Source organism: Gigantopelta aegis, chromosome 4, assembly GCF_016097555.1.
Source record: "Gigantopelta aegis isolate Gae_Host chromosome 4, Gae_host_genome, whole genome shotgun sequence".
Classification (NCBI taxonomy): domain Eukaryota; kingdom Metazoa; phylum Mollusca; class Gastropoda; order Neomphalida; family Peltospiridae; genus Gigantopelta; species Gigantopelta aegis.
The window spans coordinates 84,739,544-84,753,830 of record NC_054702.1 but is presented as its reverse complement, the minus strand read 5'-3'; the positions used below and the strand labels follow the sequence as shown (position 1 = coordinate 84,753,830).

Below are 14,287 nucleotides of genomic sequence, written 5' to 3'. Positions count from 1 at the left end.
CATTAAAATCTTACCACTGCAATTGAAAGGCACAGGTGAAAATTGCTGGCATCAATATTAAACCAGTTTTCAAATCGTTGAGCATCCGAACAGCTGAAAAATAGAAATTATAAAAACACAAGTGGTTTTAAATCAAACAAGTATAGTGTTTATTTACTTGCAGACCTATACGTAAATATTTGTGAACATGTCATGCCCCCACCTAGGACAAATTCCTGCGGACATTCATGATATGATATATACCCGTCCTCAGTCAGAAACCCAGGAATCCGCAGTAGACCATTCTTACCAATCGCCGTAAAAACGATAGTAACTATTTTTGTTAAGATGGTACAAGAGACTAACATTTTGCGAATATCATGATTTTGATTGATATATTCATGAGTGCAACTTACTACAGCTCTGTCACAAATATGCACTGAATTCTGTCTTTTTGTACACTTTTGATAGTGACAATGATTTTGTTTTTTTATTAACGTAAACTATAAACTATGACTCATTTATTAACATAAGATATGTCATGACTTTTTTAAACATCTATTATAAGACAGTTTTAATTTTATGACTTTTATTAACATAAACTATAAAATAATTTTAATTTGATGGCTTTTATATTAACTATAAGACGAAAACTTAGATATAATGTCTTTCCAGCTAAATAGAAAGAAAGAAATGTTTTATTTAACGACGCACTCAACACATTTTATTTACGGTTATATGGCGTCAGACATATGGTTAAGGACCACACAGATATTGAGAGAGGAAACCCGCTGTCGCCACTTCATGGGCTACTCTTTTCGATTAGCAGCAAGGGATCTTTTATATGCACAATCCCACAGACAGGATAGCACATACCACGGCCTTTGTTAAACCAGTTGTGGAGCACTGGCTGGAACGAGAAATAGTCCAATGGACCCACTGACGGGTATCGATCCTGGACAACTGGGCTACGTCCCGCCCCCTTCCAGCTAAATAAGCATAGGACTATTTAATTACTTGTTTGAGAAACACCAGAAGCGGATCTAGGGGGCCCCGACCTAAATTTTGCAATAGTTCTAATTTTATTATATATTAATTTTAATTAGTTTACGATCCCCCTCCAAAACTCCCCCAAAGTTCCCTTGACATTCCACCTCATGTCACTGCCCACCCACCCCCAAATGGATTTTCTGGATCCGCCATTGAACACATATTATATGTCATGTAATTAACTTTAACACCATGGCGTGGACAACAAGATAAGATTTTACCACTTTATTTGTTGTTTGTTGTTTGTTGTTTGTATGACATGACACTTCAATGCTGTGGTCGCATTTGTGGGGTCAAAATGTACTGAAAACGACCATTGGATCGGACTTTAAATACTGGCCGTAATTCGTAACAGCGGGATACCGAAATATTTTTACAATAATATAATACGGAAATATTTCTGTCTATAAATTATTGATCTTTATAGCGGGGTGGTCTTTAGGTGTGTTAGGTGGTGGTGGTGGTGGTGGTGGTGGTGGGGGTGTCAATGAATTAAGCAGCAATAACGCCGATGGTACCTGTGCATGTTGATGCCGTGGTTGACGCCGTTCATGAACTGGTCACACACGTACGAGAAGCCCCTGCTGATGGTGCAGGCGGCCACCAGCACGAGAACCGCGACGGCCACGTCGAGCACGCAGTGGATCACGAAGTAGATGTTAGCTATGTCGAGTCTGAAAACAACACAAACACAATCTGAACTGTGTGAAATATATGGCTACTTTCCTACTTATATCCAGTTATGATTCATGCTGGCCTGCTGGCCTGGAGGCGCGTGTGCAGAGGATGGGATATGACATCAAATAAACCAATTTTTAAAAATGTGTTTTCTGGGTGAATATGACTCAACCACCCTTAAACTTGGCTTGCTAATCTAAACCACCCCCACCCCACCCCCTGCAAAATGTATTTCACACGAGTCTGTCCTCAGTACATAATTTGCAAGTGCTAAGTTGTTCTGAGCTTTTTATTTATTTATTGTTTTAGTTTCAATGCAGCCGAAAAACTGGGTCCAGTTCGAATACTGGTATCAAGGGTAGAGTTCAGCCAGACCGATCACAAAAACGTTTGCTATACTGGTTTATGCGCTTCGCGTTAAACCATACGACCACATCGGGGACCAGTCAAATAGTTCGCTGAACACGTGCAGAAAAAGTGTCAGGATTAGAGTTAGAATAAACACAAGCATTTGGGAGTATGAATCATTGCACTGTAATTTAGGGTGTTACCCAACGGGATATAAATGACACTGTTTTATGTCTTTTGTTGAGATGGTCCTTGTACCTTGCCTCTACCTCACCCCATCCCCGGCTAGGTGCAACCCTGTGAAGTTTATATATTCTTTTACAGACTTTAAATACTTATAAATTAATAAAATGGCAAAACAGAACTATAAAAACCATAGTGTTAACTGTTAACTATAAGATAAATCGTACGCTCTATATACTTAGTATTTTAAACCTGACTTGAACTCACGATTCACTGTCCCTTGCTTTGAAGTAGAGGTAAATGTATAGTGCGATGGCGACCCCGGCGTAGACAAGGGAAAACACGATGGCTATGACGAGGTTGTAGTGACACACCGATGAATCAGGTGGAAACTTGACGAGGAAATATGTCGCTGTGTATGAACTGTTCTTGATAAACTCCACGTCAGCGTACAGAATACACTTGTCACCAAAATTAACCTGGAAATAAAACATGACTCAAAGTTCACTTGAGAACAACTTCCTCACATAGCACTCGCATAAGTAAATAAAATAAAATAAAATAAATAAATAAACAGAAGCAAAGAAAACGGAATGAATGAAGAAAAGAAAAAAAGAGAAAAACATCCTCAAACGAATTTCTCCCCATGAATCTGGTGTTCATGTGTACAATGCCAATAAGTTCCAGAGCCCTGTTCCACGAAGCGATATTAGCACTACGCTTAAGATAGCCTTGAGTGCATGACTACCTGATATGAACTTAAGGCGATCTTTGCCCTATCAAGGAGTTACCTCTCGATCAACTAAGTCAAATCAACCATAAGCTCCATTTTCAATTTTCATGAACCATTCCAAATTATGCGTCAAAATTACCTTCACGAAATTAAGCAGCTTTTTCTATTTTGACTTAATCCTACGGGACATTTGCAAATATAATAGCACCAAAACCAACCCTCGCCCGCTACCGACCTTGGGGCTGTTCCGAAGCCATCGTTACGTGAAACAACATCGTTAACATGTCGTTGATAAATGTTCCATGTTCTCAAAGATGAATGAATGTCGATATTGTTATATATATATACTACTCAAAAGAATTTAAGGGTCAAAAATGTATAACCAAATAAGTTTCAGAGTGTATTAGATTGATGATGTAAACTACACCAAAAATTTAATTTATTGTTCCATATTTACAAAAAAACACAAATAAACGTCACTGTATACAAGAAAGTCACATGACATGCTGTCAAAGTTGAAGGTTGTCAAACATGGATTTTACACATTAGAACATTCGTTTAATAGTGTGTGAATCCACCCCTGGCGCGAATACACTCGACACATCGTTGCCTCATGCTGTTGATCAGACGTCTGACGAACTCTTGGGGAATGGCCTGCCACTCTGCCATAAGAAGTTGACCCAGATCATGAAGGTTGACCGGAGGGGCATGGTTATCCCGAACTCTCCTGCCTAATTCGTCCCAGGCGTGCTCTATTGGGGCCAAGTCAGGCGAATATGCTGGCCAATCCATCCTGGCGATACCTTGTTGTCTGAGAAAGTCCGTTACCACCCTGGCGCGGTGGGGTCTGGCATTGTCATCCTGCAGAACTGCCCCGCCGCCAATCTGCTGAAGGCCTGGGAGAACCAACGGCCGAATAATCTCATTCAGATAGCGGATTCCATTCATATTGCCATCCACCACATAGAGGGGGGTCCTGTGGTGGATAGAGATGCCGCCCCACACCATGACGCTGCCACCACCGAACCGGTGACGTTGTCTAACGTTAACGTCAGCGAAGCGCTCCCCAGGACGTCTGTAGACACGAACCCGACCGTCGTTGAACTGGAGACTAAACCTGGACTCATCAGTGAACATCACTCGACCCCACTGAACACGTTGCCACCGCAGATGAAGTGTGCACCAGTGACGTCTGGCCGTTCTGTGACGTGGTAGGAGTGGTGGTCGAACAGCCTGGCGACGGCAGCGTAGATTATTGGCTCTCAGACGATTGCGTATGGTTTGATCAGACACTCGAGTTCCAGTCGCAGTCCGCAGATTGTCACGTAATCGGCGTGCAGTGGTTGTGCGTTGACGTAGAGCCACATTGGTGATGTAGCGGTCCTCTCTATTTGTAGTGCTTCGGGGTCTTCCCGAACGTGGACGATTTCGAACAGAATTCGTTGCTTGGTACCGTTGCCACAGTCGGCCAACGACACTCTGACTGACACCAAGTCTCAGAGCAACATTTCTTTGCGTATTGCCATCCTGAAGCCAAGCAATAGCCCTTCCTCGATCTTCGATAGTCAGTTGACGTCGTACCATTGTCGAATTTGGAGTGTGCACCGTACACGAACGCAAGCTCCAATTATACGGAAATTCAGCATTGGGAACATGGAATACACATGCAATGCGTGCAAATGAAGCGCTTTGTGAAAAAGCAAGTTATGAGCACTTAGCAGACCTTTCGCTTTCACCCTAATTTACTGGTAAATGTAAGCATGTTTTCGCCATTAGAACTAGTCGACAGTGTCAATGACAGTGGATTTTAATTCATTTATGGGTTGCTTAGACCCACTTTCGTCAAAATGGAACAATACCATGCGTGACATTATGGTCTAGCTAATATAACTGACATTCGGAAAATAATGTCGAAAATATCGTCTGACCCTTAAATTCTTTTGAGTAGTAATATTAACAACGGGTCCAACCCTTCTGTTAACAGTGTCGTCTAATGCACGTCTGTCGTAATCAAGCATGGCATGCGGCGAAGCATGTTACTGAATCCCGTGGAAAATCGAGTTCTTAGCGTCCTCTATCAGTCAGCCCCCTCCCCAAATGTTCACTTACTTTCGCCATACAAGTATATGCCTAACCATGTCTATATATTTTAATATTATATCTCCCCATCTGCGGACGCCCACGAGGAGTGTGCGCAAAATTATTAGTTGTCTAGGGGCGCCAAATACCCAAATACGTGTCTGCCCAAACGATAACCATACTGAATATGGAATTGTCTAAAAAAAAAGTATAGGGACTGAAACTTTGATATATCACATCCATTACTGCATGGATATTTGCGACATTCGGTGAAAATAGTAAGCCCATATGTAAAGTATTGTTAAAACAGCAACAGATTCAAAATTGTAAGTAATAATATGCGATGCCAAAAGCTAACAGAAACTGTATCTACTTTTGTTTACTTAAAAAGGTGGTCAATGTGTCCTCCGTCTTGCTCGTAGACTGCCATTAAACGGTGTTTTTTTTCCACGAGGTAATTGATTTTCTTATTTATTCCAACATGATTTTCCCCCTTTTCTCTCGTATTTTGACCTTTAGTTCATTCTCTGTGCCGTAAACAACGGTAGATACAATTTCACTTAGTTTTTGGCGACGCATTCTTTAACTTACAATTTTGATCTTCTTCTACTTTAACAATATTTGATCGATGGGCCAACAATTTTCACTGAATGTAACGAGTGTGAAATATTACAATTACATTCCACATATTTGTTAGCCAATTCCATATTTAGGAACTTGCATTTTGCTTTGGAAAACTTACAAAGGGACTTTAACAGAAAGTACCACCAACCATAAAACCCCCCAACTACAAACAAATAATTTATTAGTTTACTAGTACAAAAACAATATTTGATTGGGTAATCTTTAGAGACGTTCAGTTGAAGTGAGACAGCTCCATCTAGCTACTGATTGTTCACTGATTTAATAACACAGTGTCCTGATAAACACTAATAGCATCCGCAACGCTTTCAGTTCCTGGGAATTAAATTTTGGTTATCGTTTTGCACCATTTTCGTGTGTTTGGTCAACCCTGCTAACTGGCTACATAAAATATCAAATTCAAATTAACTACACTACACAAATGATTATTGCATACGTAGTAAACAAAATAACGACACGGTGTTTTCCTTTATTTACGACATACTTCAAAAGACACCATAATTATAGTAAAACAACACTTTTGGCTAACTGTCGGCCACCCTGTCGGTATATTGTCGTTCGCGCCATTTTACGACGTCGCTGTGATCTAACGACTGATATCTTCGGGAATATGGCCCTGGTCGGGCTAAATGTGCTCCCTTGCACATGTCAGTGAGGGCGACGCCCTGTCCAATCCACCCCCAAACCCTTTCCTATCCTGGACTGAGGAGCCGGCGAAAGTCGACACCTACCCTTAGTTCAGACAGCAAACGTTTCGCTAACGTTCGCGATCTATTTGAATGGTTCCCGACGTGGCCATTTGGTTTAACGTGAGGCGCCTAAACCGGTCTAGCGGACGTTTTTCTGCTCCGTCTGGTTGAACGCAGTCCTGCGCTCATGATAGGCGTTTGCTACAACAGCTTGTTCTGAATGTGCACGTTAAAACCTATGACCTGACCTGGCCTTGCTCTAAGATAGCTTCGTGGAACTGGGCCTATTCAGCTATTTAAATCCAAAGTGTTTTGCTATTAATACTACATTTAATTCCTATTCACTATTAATTTTCTTTACATATTAATTAAAATAAATTCCTAATATATTACTTCATCAAAAAGGCACGAAATTTAATTATTTCAGTTTTAAACAAATATCTGAATGTTTTGAATGCAAGTCATTTCTGATGTCAATACATAAAGCTATTTTCATACACTCTATCCGATTTAAAAGCGAATATGTCCGAGTCACGATCACATTTTTAAAAATGTCATAATTATGTCATTATATTTTTGCTAATAAAGTGTTATTTAAAAGAAAATACACAAAATAAGGAATACCAGCTATTGTATACTAATCGTTTAATGCATCAAAGTTAATAAACGGCCATTAGCTGTGATCTAAAACACCATGGATGTCCGACTCACAATCACTTTACTCAAAATATTTAATATGGATAATCACAATCAACTGTTCTAGATGTGTTCGCAAGAACAAAATAAAAGACGAGATTTTTCTTTCACAAAAAGGGATGGGGTGGGGAGTGACTTTATAAAAATATTAAAACATAATTTCAGTGCGTTTCTTTTTTTCTCCTCTCATTATTTCCGGACAGTCCCAATACTACTTTTATCCGTTGTTAGGCAAGGCTTTTTAATGATAAAGTTCATCAGCAAATACAACATGAGTCACCGTGTTATGTCACCGTGCTCTACCATAACCTAGGATACACCAATGAGTACAAGAAAAATGCCTATAAAATATCCCTTGCAGCTAAAAAAATAATATGCAATAAAAAATGTATTAGCCAATTGGTGTCGGCGAGTTTTCATTAACATCTTTCCTAGGCTGAATTACATGCCCAAGACAGCGTACTTGAACCACTAGAGCATATTGATTTATTAACCACTGGCTACTGGATGTCAAACATTTGATCAATTCTGACAGTCTTCAGAGGACAACCACTACGTTTTCCATTAGCAGCAAGGGATCTTTTATATGCACTTTCTCACACAAAGGACAGCACATACCACGGCCTTTGATATACCAGTTGTGGAGCAGTAGGCGGGACTGGAAAACCCCAATGGGTCCGTCGAGGAAGTTCGATCGTACGACAAGAGCACTTCAGGCGAGCGCTCTACCTTTCATTTCATTTCAACTTATTTTCGTGCTTATACCCAATTAAGGTTCAAGCACGCTGTCCTGGGCACACACATCAGCTATCTGGGCTGTCTGTCCAGGACAGTGGGTTAGTTGTTAGTTGGTTAGTGGTTAGTGAGAGAGAAGAGGGTGTAGTGGCCTTACACCTACCCACAGAGCCCTTAAGAACTCGCGAACCCTATACCTACCAGCCTGTAATCCGATGGCTAACCACTGCGCCACCGAGGCCGGTGAGCGCTCTACCGACTAAGCTAACTTAATGCTGCCCCTTTGAACATAAATACGAACATGTTATATATTACATCATTGACAAATTACTGTATCTTATATTATTTAACAATCAAGCTTAAACCTTTTTCACAACAATCACACGGAAAGTGTACACTTGAGTTCTTGGGGCAGTTTGTGTGTTCAGCGGTTGGCGGTCACGGGTAAACAGGATACATTGTTCGGTGGACACGTTCCGAAAACACTTTTACAGATTAGCACAAACGTTCGCGATTTAAATGAACCCGTACGCTAATTTGTTTCAAATATTGTCGATGATGTGTTGTTTAGCTATGTTTACCACGTTAAATTAGAGTTAGAGTGAGGCAGAGGGAATCTGACCGATAATAAACACAGCAGGACCAACTTTTAACACTTAGATCACCACGGCGCACTACGTGACCAAAGACCGTGACATATAGAATGCACACTGCATGTTAATTCTCGTTCCAGCCAGTGCACCACGATTGGTATATCAAAGGCCGTGGTATGTGTTATCCTGTCTGTGGGATGGTGCATATTAAAAAAAAATTCTTGCCACTAACTGAAAAATGTAGCGGGTTTCCCCTCTAAGACTGTAAGTCACAATTACCAAATGTTTCACATCCAATATCCGATGATTAATAAATCAATTTGCTCTAGTGATGTCGTTAAACAAAACTTTTTGTCTAAATTGTACATAATTCCTTGTATGGAATAGTAAAAACAAGTTTACATATGATATTAATTTCCAAATGCAACCCCTACAATTGTCCACAGCAATCGGCAATGCCTCAGAGATTGCCGTGGAGTTTTTAATTCTCTACGCCCCTTTTTTTTTTTTTTTTTGGCTGTGGACTGTTTTCGATTCTTTTTCCACGGCATGTTTATTTTAAGTAGACATTTTCTTAATTGCAGGGTTTGCTAGTGTATAATCATCTATACAAAACAAAAAACTTTTCCTATTTATCTGGGGAAGCAACTGCTCCCTTGCATTCCAGTTAGATACAGCGTTTTGCATTATGCACCACATTAAAAGTAAATTATGGACACCCCCACCCACCCAATAAATAAAGATAAAAAATCTGGCTTGTGCCCCTCCACTAAAGATCGTGTCCCACTAGAACGTGCCCCCCCCCCCCCCCCCGTAAAGGCCTGTGTGCGATGAATTAATTCCATGGCACAGGATTATCATAACCAATGACCCCCCCCCCCCCCCCATTCTACTCTAGATCGTAAATCCCGTGACGCTGACAACATACAGGCCTACTGGAGAACAAAGTCTGTTTATCCACACCACTAGAGCACATTGATTTATTAATCATCGGCTATTCGATGTCAAACATTTGGTAAGTCTGACATACAGTTTTAGAGAGGAAATCCGCTACATTTTTCCCCACAGAGAGGATAGCACTCACCACCACCTTTGCTATACCAGTCCCGGTGCACTAGCTGGAACGAGAAATAGGCCAATGCCCTACTGGAGAAATGAAATGTAATTTGTTATCAGTGGCCGATTTAGAATTTAAATCATGCCTTTTTCGAACCTTCATAAAAAATTTCGTACGAAAATATATCATGTACGAGAAGAATGTAAACGATGAAATTATAAATAAGGATGGTAATGAATAATTAATAATTTGTTAATAAAATGTACATGTTGAGTGCCAATATAGAACAAACTATTAGAATTTATGTAAAAACAAGTAATAATATGTTTTGGCTTATTACAGCAATAAAATATTTCATCTGAATTATTTCTTTTTTTACATTTAATTATTTAGTTTAAAATTTAACTGACTTCTTATACCAGCAGAGAACACTATTATACTACAATCGATTTAAACATAATGAGCCACTAAGCCTGTTTATGCCTTACACGTATGTAACACACACATACAAACACACCAGTAATTTTTCTTTTTAACTGCAAATAGTTTAACGACTGATCTGGGGATATTTGAAATTGTTTTAGGGGTTTTGAAACTGTCATAAAGAACATAACAATTTCGTATTTCTCACACCGACGCCTGTTCTACCGGCCACGACGACATGCTGGGTGTGACCTTGGAATTCGGTGCTATTTCGAGGGTAAACTGGAACGTTTAGGCCTGCCAGAGTGTTGTTATTCTGAAATAACACCCTCTTTAGAACAACAGAGAAATGTTTGAGTTAAATATCGACAAATCTGTTGATGTTCTTTCAAATCCAGAAGCAGCTCACATCGGTGAATCAATGTGGCGTCCTACTTAACACAAGGGCAGCAGGTAATTCCCGCGTCTGTTTATTGGTAAACACTGTCACATTAAAGTGGGTCTCCGGTCTGCCCCAGGTTTTAATATGTTAACTCATTATTTTTGTTTAATATAAAAGGTATAACATTAGTTAATTAATTGCCAATCTCCAAATTTACGTCTGTGCTTGTTCCTCGTTTTAGTATATGTGCACGTGTGCGTGTGTGCGGGTGTGTGTGTGTGTATGAGAGAGAGAGAGAGAGAGAGAGAGAGAGAGAGAGAGAGAGAGTGTGTGTGTGTGTGTGTGTGCATTGCGTGTGCATTGCGTTCTTTTTTATTTTATTTTGTTGCAAATGGATTTTTAAAATGATTAGAGTCTAATTATTTTTTTATTTTTCCGTGCTTTCCAAAATGTTGGTCCTTTGGGAGTATTTTGATATTGTGTTTGTGTTTCTAATCTTTATGTTTCTTGTTGTTGATTTTTTTTCTTTCTTTCTTTTCGTTTGTTTGTTGTTGGGTTTTGGGGGGGTTTTTTTTTGCAGCGGCCGCTTAAAACATTGCTGGCAATTATAAGCAAATAATCGCGATGCAGCCAAGCCATGTTTGACAAGTTTGAGTAAATATTAGGTAATGTACCAGAATAACGGCCACTGACGTTTAGTCAAGGCTGACATCGATTTCATGTTCTCTTGGACATTCCGTACCACACTGAGGAAATGGACGTCCATAACAGCTACCTTTAACTAGAGAGACAACGTCACGTGTTTAGTGGCATCCAGTAAAGTTGATAATCAGTGTGAGTAGAATATCAAACATGATCATTCTAAGTGATCAAGACACTGTGAGACTGACTGAATGAATGATCACTTCACTTGAAGCGTCGTGTAGCTCATATATATACTGTTGCGAGGTAGTGTACTAGCTCATATATATTGTTGCGAGGTAGTGTACTAGCTCATATATACTGTTGCGAGGTAGTGTACTAGCTCATATATATTGTTGCGAGGTAGTGTACTAGCTCATATATACTGTTGCGAGGTAGTGTACTAGCTCATATATACTGTTGCGAGGTAGTGTACTAGCACATATATACTGTTGCGAGGTAGTGTACTAGTATGTCCATGTTGGAATTCATTGTTTTCTGTGTAGGTCAAGCACAGGCATAGGAAGGTGCCAAAAAGTGTGTGTGTGTGTGTGTGTGTGTGGGTGGGGGGGGGGGGCTCACACACACACACACACACACACACACACACATATATATATATATATATATATATATATATATATATATATATATATATATATATATATATATATATACATGTATAACTATATAAAAACCATCGTTGCTGCTACAAAGTGGGGGCACATGTCATTGCCCCCCTCTCCCGCTTCCTACGCCAGGGTCATGTATAATGTTGCGTGGTAGTGTATGTCTACGTTGGACTTCATTGTGGTCTGTGTAGCTCATGTATACTGTTGTGAAGTAGTGTATGTCCACGTTGGTCTTCACGGGTCTGTGTAGCTCATGTATACTGTTTTGAAGTAGTGTATGTCCACGTTGGTCTTCACGGGTCTGTATAGCCCATTTATACAGTTGCGGGGTAGTGTATGTCTACGTTGAACTTCACTGTGGTCTGTGTAGCTCATGTATACTGTTGTGAAGTAGTGTATGTCCACGTTGGTCTTTACGGGTCTGTATAACTCATGTATAATCTTGTGAAGTAGTGTATGTCCACGCTAGTCTTCACGGGTCTGTGTGGCTCATGTATACTGTTGTGAAGTAGTGTATATCCACGTTGGTCTTTACGGGTCTGTGTAGCTATTATATACTGTTGTGAAGTAGTGTATGTCCACGTTGGACTTCACTGTGTAGCTCATGCATGTTGTTGCGGGGTAGTTATGTCCACGTCGGACTTCCATGACGACTGTGTAGCTTATGTATACTGTTGTGAAGTAGTGTATGCCCACGCTAGTCTTCACGGGTCTGTGTAGCTCATGTATACTGTTGTGAAGTAGTGTATGTCCACGTTAGTCTTCACGGGTCTGTGTAGCTCACGTATACTGTTGTGAAGTAGTGTATGTCCACGTTGGTCTTCACTGTGTAGCTCATGTATACTGTTGTGAAGTGGTGTATGTCCACGTTGGTCTTCACAGGTCTGTGTAGCTTATGTATACTGTTGTGAAGTAGTGTATGTCCACGTTGGACTTCACTGACCTCTGTGTAGCTCACGTATACTGTTGCGGAGTAGTGTACATGTCCACGTTGGTGTTTCGGACACTGGCCTCATTACGAACTGACGTTCTGTTTGACTCACAACACTGTCTGTAAACAGCGCCTGAAAACCGGATCTCCATTTTAAACAATTAACTTTGAATTAGAGAGGAACAATCAGACTGAAATATTCGCTACATGTGATAACCCTTTACCGAAGGAGAGCAGAATCCACACATTTAAAGGACATTACACAGAAGGCTTGCATACGTTAGACACGTTTGTATGATTCAGAATTAAAGGCTGCCACTTCACATGCATTTTATAGCATTTTAAGCATGTATTATTTGAACTTCTCATAAGCATTATTACAAATACAACACCGCCAATTGTTTAAGATTCCACATACATGTGATGCTGTGGAATTTCAATTACCTGTGTTTCTATTGGCCTCATAATAATCCCGTTTTAGTTTTGCAACGTCGATGACGTATATGGCATCAATGGCTCATTGTTGTCTGATGTCGGCAGGGAAATATGTCCCAAAGAAGCGGCGTGACTTTAATACAGAATATGTAGCATTTTTGTCTGTCTTGTTCGCGTTTACTCGCTGCAATTACAGCGAAGTTAGAGCAGCAATTACATGTATGTTATTGTTATTTTGGAATCTTCTGTCACGGTCCCAGCTTTGTTGACTGTTGCCCATAAAGGGAGATCAGAATGCTGATAAAGGGGGTTGGGATATGATAGAATGTTGGTCAATAACATTTTCAATTTCTTTGATCTTTGAATTTTACATGATCAGTATTTAAAACATATCCGCCAGAATCACGTATTACTTTGCAATATATATGCTAATGCTGTACAATATGTTTATGTTATATTATATTATAAACAATTATATCTTCTTACATGCAGATTGAAATTTTAATGGAAATAGGATTATTATTCCAGTCCAAGATTCATGTCCATCGTTCACTTTAATGTGTAATGTGTACTGTAATATCTCAGTTATATTGTTAAAAATTAAATGGTATTAATTTCACACAAACTTGACTCGCTACAGTAAGGTTAGTTGAAAGTACATGTTCTGAAAACTGATAACAGGTCACTCGGTAACCTGAAACCGACCTCGGTGGCGCAGTGGTTAAGCCATCGAACTACAGGCTGGTAGGTACAAGGTTCGAAGCCCGGTATCGGCTGCTTGAACCTTAATTAGATGTAAGCACGAAAATAAGTTGAAATGAAGGTAACTTGTAATGTGATTAAGGGGCAGAGCAGAGCGTCCATTATTTCGAGTATCCTCGAGCCTTACCTCGATTATATGTGAAGATAATTATATAGGGTAAGTTTGGGGCTACAGGTGTCCCGAGTAAGAGGCGTGGACATTAAAAAAACGGAATACAAATAATGGGTCCTAGACAAATAACCCAAGTTTTCCTCGCCGAAAACGTCTTGCTTACACACAGTTGCCGATAAAGCGAGCTGTCTCTTGCCTACATGTTTGTTGTTGTGGTTGACGTTTGCTCCTAGATGCACAATGATTCCACAGATTTACGGGGGGAAAAGATTACTGGGGATTAGAAGAGTTTACTTTCGACAAACAGTTGTGACTTACGTCGCCAAAAACAAAAAACAACAAAAATCAAGTTTTCTTCCCGTGTCCTCGAGAACTGCACCATCCTGGAGATATTTATACAAGGTAAATGGATCAAAAGTGGTACAGGCTAACACGTATATGTATTATGACACAAGTATATGTATGTA

General features: G+C 39.9%; 1 protein-coding gene across 2 annotated transcripts in view; it reads right to left on the bottom strand.

Annotated features, from left to right (window-relative positions):
* LOC121371269 overlaps positions 1–14,287 on the bottom strand; it is a 34,527-nt gene that overhangs the window by 1,900 nt on the left and 18,340 nt on the right. For both annotated transcript variants that reach the window (XM_041497028.1, XM_041497029.1), the window contains 3 exons: positions 2,506–2,717; positions 1,548–1,703; positions 15–93 (listed from right to left, as the gene is read on the bottom strand). In XM_041497028.1, coding sequence (XP_041352962.1) covers positions 15–93; positions 1,548–1,703; positions 2,506–2,717 — 447 coding nt within the window. The remainder of the gene's footprint in view (positions 1–14; positions 94–1,547; positions 1,704–2,505; positions 2,718–14,287) is intronic.